The sequence below is a fragment of the Balaenoptera musculus genome, chromosome 8 (assembly GCF_009873245.2).
Source record: "Balaenoptera musculus isolate JJ_BM4_2016_0621 chromosome 8, mBalMus1.pri.v3, whole genome shotgun sequence".
Taxonomy (NCBI): domain Eukaryota; kingdom Metazoa; phylum Chordata; class Mammalia; order Artiodactyla; family Balaenopteridae; genus Balaenoptera; species Balaenoptera musculus.
The window spans coordinates 69948998-69968018 of NC_045792.1; the positions used below are offsets into that span (position 1 = coordinate 69948998).

The window sequence follows — 19021 nt, forward strand, 5'->3', positions numbered from 1 at the left end:
TCATGGGGCAAGTGAAATGAACCACCATCAATCACACCAAAGGCTGGGCTTCATCCAAAGAAGGTGATGTTGTGTATATGGTGGGATTGGAAGGGAGTCCTCTATTATAACCTCCTTCCAGAAAACCAAATGATTAATTCCAAAAAGTACTTCTCCCAGTTAGACCAGCTGAAAGCAGCACTCGACGAAAAGCATCTGGAATTAGTCAACAGAAAATGCATAATCTTCCATCAGGATAACGCAAGACTGCGTCTTTCTTTGATGACCAGGCAAAAACTGTTACAGCTTGGCTGGGACATTCTGATTCATCTGCCATATTCACCAGACATGGCACCTTTGGATTTCCATTTATTTCGGTCTTTACAAAATTCTGTTAATGGAAAGAATTTCAATTCCCTGGAAGACTGTAAAAGGCACCTGGAACAGTTCTTTGCTCAAAAAGATAAAAAGTTTTAGGAAGATGGAATTATGAAGTTGCCTGAAAAATGGCAGAAGGTAGTGGAACAAAACAGTGAATACATTGTTCAGTAAAGTTCTTGGTGGGACTTCCCTGGTGGTCCAGTGGCTAAGACTCCACACTCCCAACGCAGGAGACCCAGGTTCGATCCCTGGTCAGGGAACTAGATCCCACATGCCCCAACTAAGAGTTCGCATGCTGCAGCTAAAGATCCCACATGCCACAACTAAAGATCCTGTGTGCCACAACTAAGACCCAACACGGCCAAATAAATATTTGTTTATTTATTTATTTATTCATTTTTGGCTGCATTGGATCTTCGTTGCTGCACGTGGGCTTTCTCTAGTTGCAGTGAGGAGGGCCACTCTTTGTTGTGGTGCACAGGCTTCTCATTGCGGTGGCTCCTCTTGTTGCGGAGCACGGGCTCTAGGTGCATGGGCTTCAGTAGTTGTTGCTCGTGGGCTCTAGAGTGCAGGCTCAGTAGTTGTGGTGCACGGGCTTAGTTGCTCCGCGACATGTGGGATCTTCCCGGACCAGGGCTCGAACCTGTGTCCCCTGCATTGGCAGTTGGACTCTTAACCACTGTGCCACCAGGGAAGTCCCTAAATATTTTTTTAAAAATAAAGTTCTTGGTGAAAATGAAAAATGTGGTCTTTTGTTTTTACTTTAAAACCGAATGAACTTTTGGCCAACTGAATAACATCATACCAGATAAGCTAATTAGTTTGACATTGCTCTCTGAGGTGTCTTGGTTCCTTTGAAGCATCCCAGAGTTAGCTGGAGGTCAAGAACTTTAGAATTTGATATTTGGGAAGTTTGTCAAAAATATCAACACTTGGTCAAATAGGATCATATGTCACTGTGAAATAATACTTAACCACGGTGACAAAATATTTCAAAAGCAAATATAGATCACTTAAAGGCAAAGAAAACTCACACAATCAGTTGTCAAAAGCAGTGTTCTAAGAAACCTTTGTTCTTTCAACAGAGGAACCAAATCCAGTCGTGTACTAGCCTACTTTTAATAACAAAATCCATTTACGTTATTACATTCATTTTGAGTTTAGTCAGTACTGACCGTGTATAAAATTCTTTTCTCAGGGTTCCTTTTCCACAATCCTTCCATCACTTTCTATATCCGTATTATTTTGTCTCTTACTTTTCTCATCTAGAAACAACTAGCTCTAGGACAAAATTATTTTCTTTTCCCTTAACAAAATGCAAATCCATTCCTCATACCTTCTTTGTTCACAACACACTTCTTAATTTTCTAGTGTACTGAACTGTTTTTCTGTATTATTTCTAGTAGCTTTAATTTCATATTTAAATTAGAATTCTCAACCCTTAAAAACTTTGATTTCTAGTGAATGCTAAGAAGTAAGCAATTATGAACTGTCTTTTATATTAGCATTCTGTAGATTGGTGAACATAAATACCAATTTTTATAAACTTTCATCTCAATTCTGCCAACTTTTACACCTTTGATGTTAGTTTCTCTTAGGACCCAATCAACAAGTCTTGGTATTACAAGGAGTCCTAGAAGCTTTCCTTTCTTTTATTCTCTGACCATTTTATCTATTTTGTATAAAAGGCTCTGGGGTCCCCAGTGAGGGGTTGAGCCAACTGACTCAGGCCATTTTGTCAACTTGATTAATTGGCCTAATTGTTGCCCCAAGTAATTGTTGGTCAGGTACCTCAGTGTAATTTTCTTCCACCATTTAAATATATATATTTTAAACAGGGGTAAATAGAGCAGACTTGCTTGGGGTCCTTTAGTATTGGGGACCAATACAATGGAGGGGGGGTTCCATTTGGCCCATTGAACCTTAGGTAATGTTGTATCAAAACGTTTTGTTTAATCCCATTAACATTCATTGTATTTATCCCATTTTAAAATAATCATTTATCTTAAGATTTCTTTATCCATTTAGGATAAGTTCCTTTAAAAGGTTTACGTTGTGGGGAAAGAGTCTCTAGACTTTCCCTTTAGTTTTTTCTCTTATTTTTCTGTTAATCAACCTAATTAATATTAATTATTCTAATGTTTTTATTAGCATGTGTAAGATCCATTGAGGGGAAGCAGAAACCACAATAAGGTTTCCCAAACCAGTTTTTTTGGTTTGTTTTAAACTAAAGGAGTTCTTAGGTTAACCATTATATATTTTTTTCCCACCTTTAATTTTTTTTTTCCCATAGATATCAATAAAACACCTGTTTATAATGAGAGTTCTCTAAAAATTTACCAATTTAGAAGATTCTCCAATTTAAAGGATCTGTCATTTGGCCATTAATGAGATATATGTTAATAGTGACTTAAACCAATAGGATGCAAGAGGCTTCCCCACAGGAGAGTGTGAAGGATGCGACTTAAACAGATCCAGAAAGTTTACTCCCAAAAATAGTCTAAGAAAGTAAAGGCCCTCACTAAACAGGCTGATGCAGTGCAGGTTAAGATGGCAAAAATTCAGACAAAAGCCTGCTCAGAATCTCAGTCTGTTCGATTGGCTGCTAAATGTACACCATATGTGTGCCTTTTGGATGACAGAGACCAAGTGCTCAAAACACACACACACACACACACACACACACACACACACACACACACACACACACACACACACACACACACACACACACACACACACACAGCCTGAAGATCAGATAAAACATTTACATCTCAAAGACACAGGAGGAGGAATGCAAGTTCCCCCTTTAAGGGCTTTTGTTTTTTTAACATCAGAATTCTGAAAATATGTTTTTATCAAGCCAACTTTTTCTAACATAGCTGCGTATACAATACAAGAGCTCCATTTAGTCATTTTCAGGGCAAGATTTCCTTTATTTAGTTGCAGGTATGAGCTCTGTACGTACATGAATCTGGCTGGAGTGTTAGTTGGAGGTTGGCTTTCTGACACCCCTCATTTCTCTGAGAGAATCTGTTTCCCATTTGACCTTGAATTTCTCAGGCATAAAATTTTATTAGTGCACTTTTATCCTGACACATTCTTGTCAAGATAGCCAATTTGAGGAAAATGTCAGGTAAACCTCTTACCTAACCAACCGTTCAGTTGAGACTGCTCAGTATCTTTCAAACTGAGGAAATCCCAGTGTCTTTCAATTGAGTTACCCTAGTATGTTTCAGCTAGCGGGCACTTTCTCCCAGTGTCTTTCAGCTGGGCTCCCCTAGTATCTTTCAACTAGCAGGGGCCACTCCCCAATATCTTTCAGCTGGGAGCCAGGTACCTATTAGACACAGCCAAATAAAACTCAGGATCATCAGCCGGTAATCGGGAGATCCAAGAACCAGGAGAGACTCACCCAAATTCATCTGGACTCTCTGCGGAGCCGGATGGGCACAACAGGCCTCTGCTGGTACCAAGGCCCCAGTTCCTTGTAGAGTTCAGGCAAAGGAGAGATGTCTGCTCTGAGTCCCTTCCTGGTCACCAAAACTGTCAACTGAAAAAAATACACAACCTAAAAGTTGAGAATTATGTTTTATTTGGCGAATTTCCTGAGGACTTAAAGTCAGCCTCTCATATTGCTTTGAGGGACTGCTCCAAAGAGGTAAGGGAGGAGCCGGGATATATACGCATTTTGCATCAAAAACTAGGTAGTCGAAACATCAAAGGATTACTGTTAATTAAAGAAACTGTTAATTATGGAAAACCAAACATGTCAAGTTAATGAATTTAACACTTTTCCACCTGTGGGAAGATTCAAGAGTCTGGACTCACTGAAATCATTCCTTTGATATACACCTTAACTATCTAGGGCCAGTTTCATGCTTTTCACCATCCTGAATCCCCTCAGGGTGCACAGTAGGGGGTGGCTGCTGGCTTGATGGCCACAGTATCCTTTGTTTACTGATGTAGCAGGCCACATTTCTCATTCACAAGATGATCATTTGGTTTTTATTCTTCAGTTTGTTAACGTGGTGTATCACACATTGATTTGCAGATATTGAAAAATCCGTGCATCCCTGGGATAAATCCCTCTTGATCATGGTGTATGATCTTTTTAATGTTTTGTTGGATTCAGTTTGCTAGTATTTTGTTGAGGATTTGTGCGTCTATGTTCATCAGTGATATTGGCCTGTAATTTTCTTTTTTTGTGTTATCTTTGTCTGGTTTTGGTATCAGGGTGATGGTGGCCTCATAAAATGAGTTTGGGAGTGTTCCTTCCTCTGCAGGAAGTTTTAGAAGGATAGGTGTTAATTCATCTCTAAATGTTTGATAGAATTCCCCTGTGAAGCCATCTGGTCCTGGACTTTTGTCCGTTGGAAGTTTTTAAATCACAGTTTCAACTTCAATACTTGTGGTTAGTCCCTTCATATTTTCTGTTTCTTCTTGGTTCAGTCTTGGGAGATGGTACCTTTCTAAGATTTTGTCCATTTTTCCTAGGTTGTCCATTTTACTGGTGTATAATTGGTTGTAGTAGTAGTCTCTTACAATCCTTTGTATTTCTGTGATGTCAGTTGTAACTTCTCCTTTTTCATTTTTAATATTGATTTGAGCCCTTTTTTTCTTGATGAGTCTGGCTAAAGGTTTATCAATTTTGTTTATTTTTTCAAAGGATCAGCTTTTAGTTCATTGATCTTTTCTATTTTTTTCTTATTTCTGCTCTGATGTTTATGATTTCTTTCCTTCTATTAACTTTGGGTTTTATTTGTTCTTCTTTCTCTAGTTGCTTTAGGTGTAAGGTTAGGTTGTTTGAGATTTATCTTCTTTTCTGAGGTAAGCTTGTATTGCTATTAACTTTCCTCTTAGAACTGCTTTTGTTTCTTTTCTGTTTTTTCTCATTTTGTTTACTTATATATTTTTTTATTGAAATATAGTTCAGTTACAATGTGGTGTTACTTTCTGGCGTACAGCAAAGTGATACTTTGCTGTACTTTATATATATTCTTTTTCATATTATTTTCCATGATAGTTTACTATAAGATACTGAATATAGTTCCTGTGCTATACAGTAGGACTTTGTTGTTTATTTTATTTTTTATTTTAATTTAATTTTTATATTATATTAGAGTAAGGTTGATTTACAGTGTTGTGTTAGTTTCAGGTGTACAGCAAACTGATTCAGTTATAGTTATACATATATCCATTCTTTTTCAGGTTCTTTTCCCATATAGGTTATTACAGAATATTGAGTAGAGTTCCCTGTGCTATACAGTAGGTCCTTGTTGATTATCTGTTTTATATATAGTAGCATGTATATGTTAATCCCAAACTCCTAATTTATCCCTCCCCTCCCCCCTTTCCCCTTTGGTAACCATATGTTTGTTTTCAAAGTCTGAGAGTCTGTTTCTGTTTTGTTAGTAAGTTCATTTGTATCATTTTTTTAGATTCCACATATAAGTGATAGCATATGATATTTGTCTTTTTCTGTCTGACTTCATTTAGTATGATAATTTCTAGGTCTATCCATGTCGCTGCAAATGACATTATTCTTTTTTATGGCTGAGTAATACTCCATTGTATATGTGTGCCACATCGCAGTATCATATGAGATTTCTCTTTCTCTGTCTGACTTACTTCACTCAGTATGACAGTCTCTAGGTCCATCCATGTTGCTGAAAATGGCATTATTTCCTTCTTTTTAATGGCTGAGTAATACTCCATTGTTTACATGTACCACATCTCCTTTATCCATTCCTCTGTCGATGGGCATTAGGTTGCTTCCCTGTCTTGGCTATTGTAAACAGTGGTGCAGTGAACATTGGGGTGCATGTATCCTTTCGGACCATGTTTTTCTCTGGATATATGCCCAGGAGTGGGATTGCAGGGTCATATGGTAGCTCTATTTTTAGGTTTTTAAGGAACCTCCATACTGTTCTCCATAGTGGCTGTACCAGTTTACATTCCCACCAACAGTGTAGAAGGGTTCCCTTCCTTCCACACCCTCTCCAGCATTTATTGTTTGTGGATTTTTTGATGATAGCTGTTTTGACTGGTGTGAGGTGATCCCTCACTGTAGTTTTGATTTGCATTTCTCTAATAATTAGAGATGTCAAACATCTTTTCACATTGGCCATCTGTCTGTCTTCTTAGGAGAAATGTCTGTTTAGGTTTTGTATTGCTGTATTCTTTTAGTTTTCACTTGTCTGGGAAATTCTTTATCCTCCTTCTATTCTAAATGATAATCTTGCTGCATAGAGTATCCTAGGTTGCAGGTTTTTCCCTTTTAGGACTTTGAATATATCTTGCCACTCCCTTCTGTCCTGCAGTGTTTCTATAGAGAAGTCCGCTGATAGACTTATGAGGGTTTCCTTGTAAGTAAATCTTTTTCTCTTGCTGCCATTAGAATCCTCACTTTAACTTTTGCCATTTTAATTATAATATGTCATGGTGTAGGTTTGCTTGGGTTCATCTTGTTTTGGACTCTCTGTTCTTCTTGTACCTGGATATCTGTTTCCTTTTGGTTTGGGAAGTTTTCAGCCATAATTTCTTCAAATGCATTTTCAGTCCCCTTTATTATTTCTTCTCCTTCTGGGATCCTATTATGTGTAGATTGACTCGCTCTATTTTATCCCATAAGTCTCGTATATTGCTTTCATTTTTTTTTCACTTGTGTTTTTGTCTGCTGTTCTGATCGGGTGATTTCCATTATTCTATCTTCCATATCACTTATTTGTTCTTCTGCATTATTTAGTTTGCTATTTATTGCCTTTAGCTCAAGTTTTGTCTCGGCAGATGAGTTTTCTAATATTAATTGGCTCCTCTTTATAGTTCTAGTTTCTTGTTACAGTGATCTGCATTTCTGTTGATAGTCTTTGTTAATTCCTTTAGTATTTTTATTACCTTCTGTTTGAACTCGGGGTCTAGTAGACTGGAGAGGTGTTTCATCATTTGTACTTCCAGGGGATTTCTCTTGTTCTTTTAGTTGGGAGCAGTTCCTGTCTTTCTTGATTTTACTTATGTTTCTCTGACTCTATGACTTTAGGAGAAACAGTTATCTACTGTGGTCTTAAAGGGCTGTTTTTATGTGGGAATGTCCCCGTGTAGCCTGAATGAGTCTAATATTTTTGGTGCAAAGGCTGTTTTTAGTATGGATGACTGCCACGTCTTTCCTCAATGTGTGCTTGCCCTTATCCCCTTGATAGGGGGTGTGATTGGTGTTGTGGTGACCAGAGCCTGCACTGGATGTTGAACAGGGGTGTTGGAGTAAAAGCTCTCAGATCTGTTGCTAAAGTGCAATGTGAGGTAGATGGGACTGGAGTGCTCCCACTGGGAGAGGAGCCCCTGGGTATTCCTCCCAGGAGCTGTCCACTGGAAAGTATGCTCTGTGATGTCTCCTGTCACCTGTCATGAGTACTCACAAAGTACACTGTTGTTGGCACTGCTCTTGGCCCCGCTTCAGCTGTGGGAATGCAGTCAATTGGCCCAGATGCCCTTCAGGCGCAGTTATCAGAAAGCAACCAGTGCATATCTGCCAAAGTCAGGCACCAGGACCCACCATAATTGGGCACTTGGACCCACCATGGGAGCTACGGAATTAGCCCAGACCCCGGCCCTTCCTCCGCATGCACATGCCTACAAAACCCACAGCTGCTAACTCTGGACCCCCCCTAACCACAGAAGCACCAATAATCTGCTTGGATGTCCCCCAGGTACTGAGCTTACAAAGGCACCAGAGGCATAAATCTGCCAAAGTCTCAAAGCTGCTGGCTGGACACAGCTCATATTTCAGCCCCACCTCTGTGTGTAGGCAACCACCAGGGCTTGTCTACTACCAGAGCTCATAAAGTCAGAGTTGTGCCCACTGTGAGCACAAGGAGAATGAGGCTGCTGTGGTGGGGTCCTGACCCTCCCTTCATGAGCACATTACCAGTGGGGCTTCTATGGTAGACCCAGGCATCCTGCCCACACCTTGTGGCCCGGGCCATACTCCAGTACATTTTGGCTGTCTCCGCGCAGTCAACCCCGGTCCTCTCCCCAGGTCTGTCCCCTAAAGCCTGAGTTTTAGCACCCATCCCCCTCGCACCAGCAGACACACATCTCAGGCTGGGGAGTAAGTAGAGTGAGGTGGCCAGGACCATCAGTGCTGGTCTCTTTGTTCTGCCTGCCTAAAGCCGGTTGCTGCAGTCCTCTGAGCCAGTGAAGCTCACTTTCTATCCTGGCTGATTTTTCCCAGCTGGTGAAGGGGGTTCCCAGGGTTAGAGAACCTTTCCTCTTACACAGCTCCCTCTCCCAAAATTGTTTTGGATTTGTTTTTTTTTAATTTTTTTTTTTTTTTTTTTTGGAAGTGTAGAGTGATTGATTGATTGATTTTTGGCTGTGTTGGGTCTTCGTTTCTGTGTGAGGGCTTTCTCTAGTTGCGGCAGGCGGGGACCACTCTTCATCGCAGTGCGTGGGCCTCTCACTATCGTGGCCTCTCGTTGCGGAGCACAGGCTCCAGACACGCAGGCTCAGCAGTTGTGGCTCACGGGCCCAGTCGCTCCGCGGCATGTGGGATCTTCCCAGACCAGGGCTGGAACCCGTGTCCCCTGCATTGGCAGGCAGATTCTCAACCACTGCGCCACCAGGGAAGCCCCCTTGGATTTGTTTTTGTAGGTCTTTCACCTTTTGTTCTCTTCTCTTGTGATTTGATGACTATCTCTAGTGTTGTGGATAATTTTGTGTGTTTATCTATTATAAATTTTTAGTTTGTGGTTACCATGAGGTTTTTGTAGAGCAGTCTATATGTATATGTGATTGTTTTATGTTGCTGCTCTCTTAATTACAAATGCATTTTTTAAATCCTGCGTTTGTACTCTCCTCCCCTCACAATTACTGTTTTTGATATCATATTTTATATCTAATTGCTTTGTGTATCCCTTAACTGCTTATTGTAGATACAGATAATTTTTCTACTTTTGTCTTTCAACCTCCCTACTAGTTTGCATGTGGATTATTTCCTACCTTTATGTTTGCCTTTACCTGTGAGCTTTTTCATTTCTTAATTTTCTTGTTTCTAGTTGTGGCCTTTTCTTTTTCACCTAGATAAGTTCCTTTAGCATTTGTTCTAAAGTTAGCTTGGTGGTGCTGAATTCTTTTAGCTTTTATTTGTCTGTAAAAGTTTTGATTTCTCCATCAAATCTGAACAGGAGCTCTGCTAGGTAGAGTATTCTTGCTTGTATGTTTTTCCGTTTCATCACTTTAAATATATCGTGGCACTCCTTTCTGGTCTGCAGTTTCTGTTGAAACATCAGCTGATAGCCTCATGGAATTCCCTTGTATGTTATTTATTGCTTTTCCCTTGCTGCTTTTAATATTCTCTCTTTTATCTTTAATTTTTGTCATCTTGATTACAATGTGTCTTGGTGTGTTCCTTGATTCTTTGCACTTCCTGGACTTGAGTGACTGTTTCCTTTCCCAGGTTAAGGAATATTTCAGCTATTATCTCTTCAAATATTTTCTCAGGCTTTTTCTTTCTGTTTTCTCTTTCTGGGACCTCTTTAATGCTAACATTAGTGTGCTTGATGTTGTCCCAGAGGCCTTTGAAACTGTCCTCATTTCTTTTCATTCTTTTTTCTTTTTCCTGTTCAGTGGCAGTGATTTCCAGTACTCTGTCTTCCAGGTCACTGATCCATTCTTCTGTATCACTCAGTCTGCTATTTATTCCTTCCGGTGTATTTTTCATTTCAGTTCTTGTATTTTTCATCTCTGTTTGGTTGTTCTTTAAATTTTCTAACTCTTTGTTAAAAACTTCTAACTTCTTGCTCTGGCATCCATTCTCCTCCCAGATTCTTTGGTCATCTTTACAATCATTATTCTGAACTCTTTCTCAGGTAGATTGCCAATCTCCAGTTAGTTCTTCTGGGGTTTTATCTTGTTCCTTCATCTGGAACATATTCCTCTGCCACATCATTTTGTCTAAGTTGTTATTTGTATTTTTATGTATGTGGTAGGTTAGTTACATTTCTTGACTTTGGAGAAGTGGCCCTCTAGGATGTGTCCTGTGCATCCCAGCAGTGCACTCCCTTCTCGCCACCCAAGCTATATGCTCTAGAGTCTCCTCCTAAGAGGGCTGTGTGGGTCCTTCTGTTGTGGTGGCCTGACTATGTGGGTGATCTGGTGGGCTTGGTTGGCCCCTAGTCTGGTTGGTTGCCAGGCCCTGCCTTGTGCGGATGCTGCTGGCTGCTGTTTAGCAGGCCCTGGTCATGAAGTGGCTGCTTGCAGAACCCTAGGGGGCCCCAAGGCTAGTGCTGGCTGGGTGGTCAGAGCCAGGTTCATGAAGACTCTGGGGCTGTTGCCCACCCATTTGCAGGTTAAGCCAGATTCTGGGGACAAGTGGGCAGTCAGAGCTGGTTCCTGGAGTCTGGCTGCAGGGCCCCTGGATCCCAGAGCACATATAAGATTTGGGGTTAGGAGGTGGTTCTTGACACAGTTGGTTATGGGGTCCAGGGTGTCCTGAAGGTTGCGTTGGCCTGCTAGCGGGTACAGTCTGGCCTGCTGTGGGCAGACTTGGTCCTTAGTCTGCGGGAATCATATTTTTCTTGCATCTGGTGTCTGCCCCCTGGGTGGTGAGGCTGCTCTAGAGGCTTGTGCAGGCTTCCTGGAGGGAGGGGCTAGTGTCTGCCCACTAGTGGGTGGAGCTGGGTCTTAGTCCTCTCATGGGCAGGGCCATGTCTAGGGGGCATATCTTGAGGTGGCTGTGGGCTCAGTAAGTCTCTGGGCAGCCTGTCTGCTGAGGGGTGGGGCAGTGTTCCTGCCCAGTTAGTTGTTTAGCCTGAGGCGTGCCAGCCCTAGCACCTACAGACTGTTGGGTGGGATAAGGTCTTGGAACTAATGAGCCAAGATGTCAGCCACCAACAGTGTTCCCCAGTATTCTGCCATCAGTGTCTGTGTCCCTAGGGTGAGCCACAGTCCCCCCACCACCCTGCGTCTCCAGGAGACTCTCCAAGACTAGGAGGTAGGTCTGGCCCAGGTGCCCATCAAATTACTGCTTTTACCCTGTGTCCGGGTGCATGTGAGATTTTGTTTGTGCTCCCTCGAAGAGTGAAGTGTATTTCCCCCAGTCCTGTGGAGCTCCTGCAGTTAAGCCCCACTGGCCTTCAAAGCCAAATGCTCTGGGGGCTCATCTTCCTGGTACCAGACCCCTGGGCTGGGGAGCCTGATGTCGGACTCAGAACTCTCACTCCTGTAGGAGAACCTCTGCAGTGTAGTTATTCTCCAGTTTGTGGATCACCCACCCCAAGGGGTATGGAATTTGATTATATCCAGGTTGTTGTGGTTCCTTCTTTATGTCTTTAGTTGTAGAAGATCTTTTCTGGTGGTTCCCAGTCTTTTTCGTCGATAGCTGTTCTGCAGATAGTTGTGATTTTCGTGTGCTCGTGAGAGGAGGTGAGCTCAAGATCTTTCTACTCTGCCATCTTGGCCAGTCTCCCAAACAATTTATTTCTTTACCTTGTGAAATTGATGCCGAAAACTCGGCCTCTGTGCACCAGTATGGAATTGAATCTCGGAGACAGAGTTTTGGGTGAAGTAGAAGAGAACAGCTTTTATTGCTCTGCCAGGCAAGCAGGGGACACAGCAGACTCAGTGCCTCTCAAAACTGTGTGTCCCAACCTGGAGGGATTTGGTGAGGAGTTTTATAGCAGTGGTTCAAAGGCAGGGTTGCTGATAAGGATCAGGGTGTGTGCAGGGCCTGGCTTCAGGTGGTCTGATGAGTTTCTGTGACTCCTTTAATCTGGCCTCAGATGGTCTCTTGAAGAGCTTCTCTGGTTCCTTTAATCTGGAATAAAGAATGCTAACATCTTACATTTGTTGGGGGTTTTCATTCTGTAAGGAACTCATTGTTATGTGTTTCCCTTCAGGCAGAACCAGGACCCTATCCAAAGGCTACACTGTTGTTTCTTGACTGCTCCTCCCTTGTCTCTGCATCACCTCCCTTCCCTGTTTAGCAATAGTTCGAATCTGCCCTTTGGAACTCAGGGAGTGTCATGGAGGCTGGAGTCTGTTCCCTATAAACAAGAAACTGGGGACACGGAAAGGCTTCCATGCCCAGGAGCCCCACAGGCTCCTGCTCGGTTTCAAAACTAAATATGAACCATGAAAAGTGGATTGGAACTGATAAATTGAGAGTAATTATGTAAGCTGATTAGTTGGTAACTTTGAGTGAGATTTATTTTTATGTTTTATAGAACTACATTGTTTTAAGTTCTGTGCTTTTTGATAGTTTGAAAGTGGGTGTTTATTGTAGTCAAAAGTAATGAGCTAGCTATTTGATTGTGGTATGTTGTTAAATAGTAATGGTTATTTTTATGTTTTATATTTTAAATTTCGATCACTTTGTTCATTATAAATCTATTATTTTTATTCAGTTAAATAATCTCATTTGCTTTCTTTCCATGATATATGCCTGAGACATCAGAAAGAGAAGGTGGAAAAATTAAAGCAACTCATTTAACTGGCATTTTAGGAAAGAAAATGTTTAGATTGATCCACTTTTCTAGCTATTTATCCCATTTAAAATTCCAGCTTGAACTCTACATGCTTTCTATCCCCTTCCTCTGCTTGGTTTATTGTAATTACACTGCCTTCAGACATACTATAATTTACTTACTGATTTTGTGTCCCCTCCCCATCCCTATCCATGCAAGAATGTAAGTTCCATAAAGACAGGGATCTTAATTTAGTTCTTTTTCTTCACTGTATCCCATAAGCCTGGAATATTGTCAGGCACATAGTAAACACTTAATAATTATGTTGAATTAGTGGTCTCAAAGTCTAATAAATTTCCTGCCTTCTTACAGAAAGAACATACTGGTCGTCTTGTTATAGGAGATCACAAATCCACATCTCACTTCCGAACAGGTAAGAAAGTAAAATATAATTAAAGTGGAGGTGCTAAATTTGGAATATGAAATATTTGTACATATTTTGGGATATTCTAGCTTCCGTTTATAATTGTTGATTAGTTCTAATGACTAATAAATATTAGAAATATATGTAGTATATGTAAACATGTTACATATATCATGTAACAGTTAGTATATACTGTCATAAAAGATTTGAGAGTATATATACATCAATATGATATTCTAACCAAGAAACTGACCAGTTTCTGTCTTCATTTTTACTAACTCACAACATGTAGTATTTTAATTGTAGTGAGGTTTTATGCCTCATCTTGCCAACTGTAGTATCTAGAGTTTACATGTATTTTGTAAATTATTTAATATACAGTTATAGTTGGCATATTATACTGGTTTTTAGTTTATTCACTGAGTTTTGCTCTGAAATCTTTGAAGAGTATAAACTCATTGGAAAGCCTGAAGAAATTAATTTTTCTTTTAATTTTGGGGAAAAAACTTTAAAAATAAAAACTGAAAATGAATTAGAATTTGGATTTGAATTCAGTCTGCTGAAAAGTAAAGTTTTATCCCATTTAAAGTTGGCCTTAATCTTAGACATTATTAATAACAGGGCATAATGACCTAGATTTTTTTTTTTTTTTTTTTAAGGAAAGAAAGTTGTTTTTTTTGTTTTGTTTTGTTTTTTTTGGTTTTTTTAAAAATTTTTATTTATTTATGGCTGTGTTGGGTCTTCGTTTCTGTGCGAGGGCTTTCTCTAGTTGTGGCAAGCGGGGGCCACTCTTCATCGCGGTGCGCGGGCCTCTCACTATCGCGGCCTCTCTTCTTGCGGAGCACAGGCTCCAGACGCGCAGGCTCAGTAATTGTGGCTCATGGGCCCAGTTGCTCCGCGGCATGTGGGATCCTCCCAGACCAGGGCTCGAACCTGTGTCCCCTGCATTGGCAGGCAGATTCTCAACCACTGCGCCACCAGGGAAGCCCTGACCTAGATATATTTAAGAAAACCTTTAATTATATCATTTAAATTAACTTTATACTGACCTAGAATATGTAGCACATTTTAGAAATTAGTATGCGTTTTATATTTCCGGTGTTGAACAGTTATTTCAAATTGATTTGCACTTCTACAAAAGGCAAAAGAGTCCCTGAGCTTTGGCAGAATAGAAATATATTTAACTGTTGCATTCATTCTTTTAAAATATGAAATTCTTCTTGTATTTACAAATTAAAATGTCATGTACAGAAAGCTTCAGTGGTATTGGTAATGTTATACTTCTTGGGTGGTAAGTTTATATATAGGTGGTTGTTTAGTATTCTGCTTCATAACATATAACAGAATATATGTTAAAAATAATTTATATATCAAATGTTGCATGGTAAAATTACAAATAAGTTTATGTTGGTGCAGTAAACTGATATGCAAAGAAAGGCATAAAGGGAAGCCATTCCAAGGTCATTTTATTTAGCCATTCTCTGAACAGAATTGTGTGCCTTTTCATTATTTCTGTTGAAAGACAGAAGCTTTTGTTTGTTGGAGGATTTTTTCTACATGACTAGGAGGAAACCTTCAGGAGAACCATTATCAGACTATAAATAAATTAAAACATCATGCCCAAAGTTCTTAGTAATTAATATTTATAATATGTAAACTTAAGCAGTTCTGAGATTCCTGTATCTGGTTTGAATTATTACATGGGAAAAATTAAGTTTTTCATCTTTAATAAACAACTTGTGCTTCAGGGGGTTGGTTACTAAAGAAGTAATCATAAATACATCCTTCAATTATTTTATCTATTGGGTAACTACCTATGGTTTATAAACCCATCCACAAAATTCACTGTAAAATTAGTCACAGTTAGAGAAATCAGCCCTGAATATAATAGCATCTGTATTGTGGGCTTTTTGTGTAATCAAATATTTTTATTAATTTGACTGAAACATAATCAAAGTACACTGGACATACAGGGGAAGAAGACAAGAAAATTAATGAAGAACTGGAGTCTCAATATCAACAAAGTTTGGACAGTAAATTATCAGGAAGATATCGACGACATTGTGGACTTGGCTTCAGTGAGGTAGTAATTACGTATTTTCATTAAGTGGGAAGATAATTTCCAATTTGATTATCATTTATTTGTGTTAAATTACTCTAGCAATCAAGAATCCTATGTAGAAAGCTTTCTTTATGCAGTTACTTAAAATATTTTTACATGCCAAACTAGGTCTTTGTAGATAATGAGAATAGATATTTTTGAGAGTTTTAGAAATATGTTTTCTGATACTAGCTTAATGTAAATTCTGCTTAGATAATCATTAGGGCACATCTTAAGTAGGCATGAACAACATACAAGGTACATGAAATATTTCATGTAAATACCGGTTCAGGAGAGTTTTCTTGGTTGTTTCCTACGTCATCTCTTTACATATAATAACTATTGGTCCATTACTCCAAAGTAATGTAATATGCAAAACATTGATAACTTTAAATATTCCCATGGATCAGTGGTTAACTTGCCTTATTTACTTAAAATAATGTTTCCATCAGGAAGATAATAATATATTATTTTCAAACTAGGGGGGAGGGGAGAAGGTGTGTGGTCTTCAGAGCCCTTTCTTAAACCAAAATCCTACTCAGGTCCCAGTGTATAAAACACATGGAGGTGCCCAAGTCCTCATTTCTTCCCTAGGCAGCCTCTGATCTTAAACTTAATGTAATGGCTAGGGAGTGAGACAAAAATTTTAGGGTCTTTTCCAGTTTTTGTACTGGATAATGTATTTTAATAGCTGTTGATTGATGTTTTTAGGTAGATGATCATGATGGAGAAGGTGATGTGGCTGGAGATGATGATGATGATGATGATTCACCTGATCCTGAAAGTCCAGATGACTCTGAAAGTGATTCAGAGTCAGAGAAAGAAGAATCTGCTGAAGAACTCCAAGCTACTGAGCACCCTGATGAAGTGGAGGATCCCAAAAACAAAAAAGATGCAAAAAGCAACTATAAGATGATGTTTGTTAAATCTAGTGGCTCATAACTCCCAAACACTTAGTCTTTGTATTAAAAGTAAGCCTTATTGTTATAATGCACAGTGGAGGACTGCTTATAGAGCACAGACCTTTGTATTATAATTTTTAAAAAGGCCCTTTTAAATAATTACAAAGAGTGTTTGCTTTCAGATGCCATGGGTTACACTTTTATGGGCATGACTATAACCATTTTTGTAAACAGTAAGAGTTGTATAAAATAAGAAATAAATACAATACTCAACTTCCTTTCATGTTAGCATCATCAAACTTCTAATACTACCTTTTTACCCCTTCAAATACAGTTATGGGGGAAACAGTATTTTTTGTGTGGTAGCTGTTTATCTTTTTTTGTTCCTTCATGTTTCTCTCTTATACAAGTTTATCTGGTACTGTGATGTGTCCATAAAAATATTCTTTTATTATACTCTCTTATAGTAGAACTATTCATGGATATTTCTGCTGCCAGTAACAATCTAAATTAATGCTGGCAAAAGATTAGGTACTTAGTTTACTCTTACTGAATCAGCTCTACTCTTTTGGACCAAAGCAACATGAGAGCAAATACTTTTCACACCGGTTAGGATGGAGTTGCAGTTGTCATATATTTGGAGTGTTATGATCGCAAGCAGTCTTTACATAATTTGAATGACACTGTATGTTAGAGTTTTGATAAAATTGGCCAATTTTTACAGAAGAAATTTTTTCTCTGATCATTTGGTCCTATCTATTTAGGAATATGTAAAACTGGATTTTTTTTTTTTAAGGTAATATGTGACCAAAGTTAATTTTCTTCCTAACACCTAAATAAAGAGAAAGCAGTTTCTCATATGTGGTTGTGATACCTTTATCCTCATTGTCTGAAAATGAGGAATAGGCTTATTGAACAAGAAGCTGAAACAAGAAATTCTCTTCATTTTATCCCAGTGCTGTTATCCTGATTATCTAATTACAAAAAGGAGTATTGCTATATGATTTTATCGCCACTTCTGTTGGAGTAAGATCTGACTGTTATTATGTGGTTAATTTGTACAGCAGATTAACACAAACTGCATTATGGGCTAGTCAATGATCTTTGAGTAATTGGGTTCAAAATCTTAATGTTTAATTGACATGTTCAAAGACTTTGAGTTAAACCTTTTTGTTTGCTGAACTGTTACACATCTAGATACTTAAGTATATGTTTAATGTGTTGGATTTTTTTTTTTTTTAATTCCTGTGTCATTTTGAAATTTAGAATGTTCGAGGAATGTAGCAAATAGAACAAGTGATTTCTGGATTATGCAATCCATCCTGAAATTTTTTTCATATATCAGACCCCCAACATTTCATTTTTTCTTATTTCTCACATTGTTTTATAATAGGTGCTACACTATATAGTAAAATACTGAGTCAGTGGCTAGCAGAATGTGTAACATTTAACAAATAGTATCTGGTTTAAACAAGTTTGGCTTTGTTCAAATTTCAGTTTGGCCACTGATTGTCAAATAGCTAGTCTGTAGGGTTGCTTATTACAACTAATTTAAGTAGAAAGTGAAGACTGATATATGTTTAAGAATGGAAGAGGGAGAGACCAGTATTATGTTTTAAAAGGTATTTTCATCAATTTATTTAAATATGCTTGGTTATTTATAAGTCTTGGTTCTTATATGTAAATAGAAGAGCCTCCTTCTAAAATAACTACACTGGAAGACCTTTTTTCTTCATCTTCAGAGAGAGAAATTCTCATTCCAATTCATATATTATTGGACATTAACAAAATTCAGGGTTGGAATAAATTTAGGTCTGTTGGTCCATGTGGCCTAGTGTCCCAGCACCACATTAAATATCATGGCTGTCTTTTAAGCATGAACATTGGGTTGGTTTTTGTTTTTGTTTTTCCTTATCAAATTGTGTGTGTGTGGTGGGTGGATTAAAGGAAGAGAGATGCCATGGCATTTTGTTATCCCTACTGAAGTACCAGAAGGGAAAACACAATTTTTTTTGGTGCAGTGAAACATGCTATTGAGGGGAAAGTTGAGTGGCAACTTTTTCCTACTATTGATAATTTCTTACCTGAAATACACTTCTCCCAAGTGCTTGACTATACCAGTGATCCAGTGATCTTTCTATTGTAAAGGTTTTCAGGAACACAGATTCCAATTTTGTGTATTAATAGGTAAAAATCCTCTTCTCAGATCTAATTTTTTAAATCCGGATGAATTGCAGGTACAGAAGAAAGTCTGAAGTGATTGCTGTTCTGATTAAACAACAGTTTGAGAGCAGAAAGATAGGTCATATTCTTTCAGTAAATTTTGAGGAAATAAATTGCAACTACCTGGTTGACATCAGTGGCCACTTACGGGGCTTTAGTTCCATTACTCTGTCTCCACAGCAGCCACATCTTGGCTACTTTTAATATCCCAAAACAACTTTACCTCTGAAATCACAAATGTAGAAACCTCACCTCTGACCATAACAGTTGTATTCCTTTACACAAGTTCAAATCAGGTCATTATCTGTCTGTTTTCACCAGTTCCATAAGCCCTGTCCAGATTTTTAAGTGATATGTCAATTCAGTGTCATTGTTCTCAGTATCCCAAATAACCCTCCCCAGTGTCATAACCTTTCTGGAAAATACAGCCCTACATGTATCCAATTTCCTATGGATTATTTCTGGTGAAAGGCCACCAACTGTACAAATCAATATTACTAAGTGTTAATTAACAACACTGCATGTTATCCTTACTGTTTCATCAACTCTT

The 19021-nt window shown here is 38.8% G+C and overlaps 1 protein-coding gene across 1 annotated transcript in view; it reads left to right on the forward strand.

Annotated features, from left to right (window-relative positions):
- Nucleotides 1-18541, forward strand: part of C8H11orf58 (chromosome 8 C11orf58 homolog) — a 30713-nt gene extending 12172 nt beyond the window's left edge. The window contains exons 3-5 of the mRNA XM_036859563.1: nucleotides 13194-13254; nucleotides 15219-15328; nucleotides 16058-18541. Of these exons, the coding sequence (XP_036715458.1) occupies nucleotides 13194-13254; nucleotides 15219-15328; nucleotides 16058-16288 (402 nt within the window). The 3' untranslated portion in view covers nucleotides 16289-18541. The remainder of the gene's footprint in view (nucleotides 1-13193; nucleotides 13255-15218; nucleotides 15329-16057) is intronic.
- Nucleotides 18542-19021: the final 480 nt, after the last annotated feature.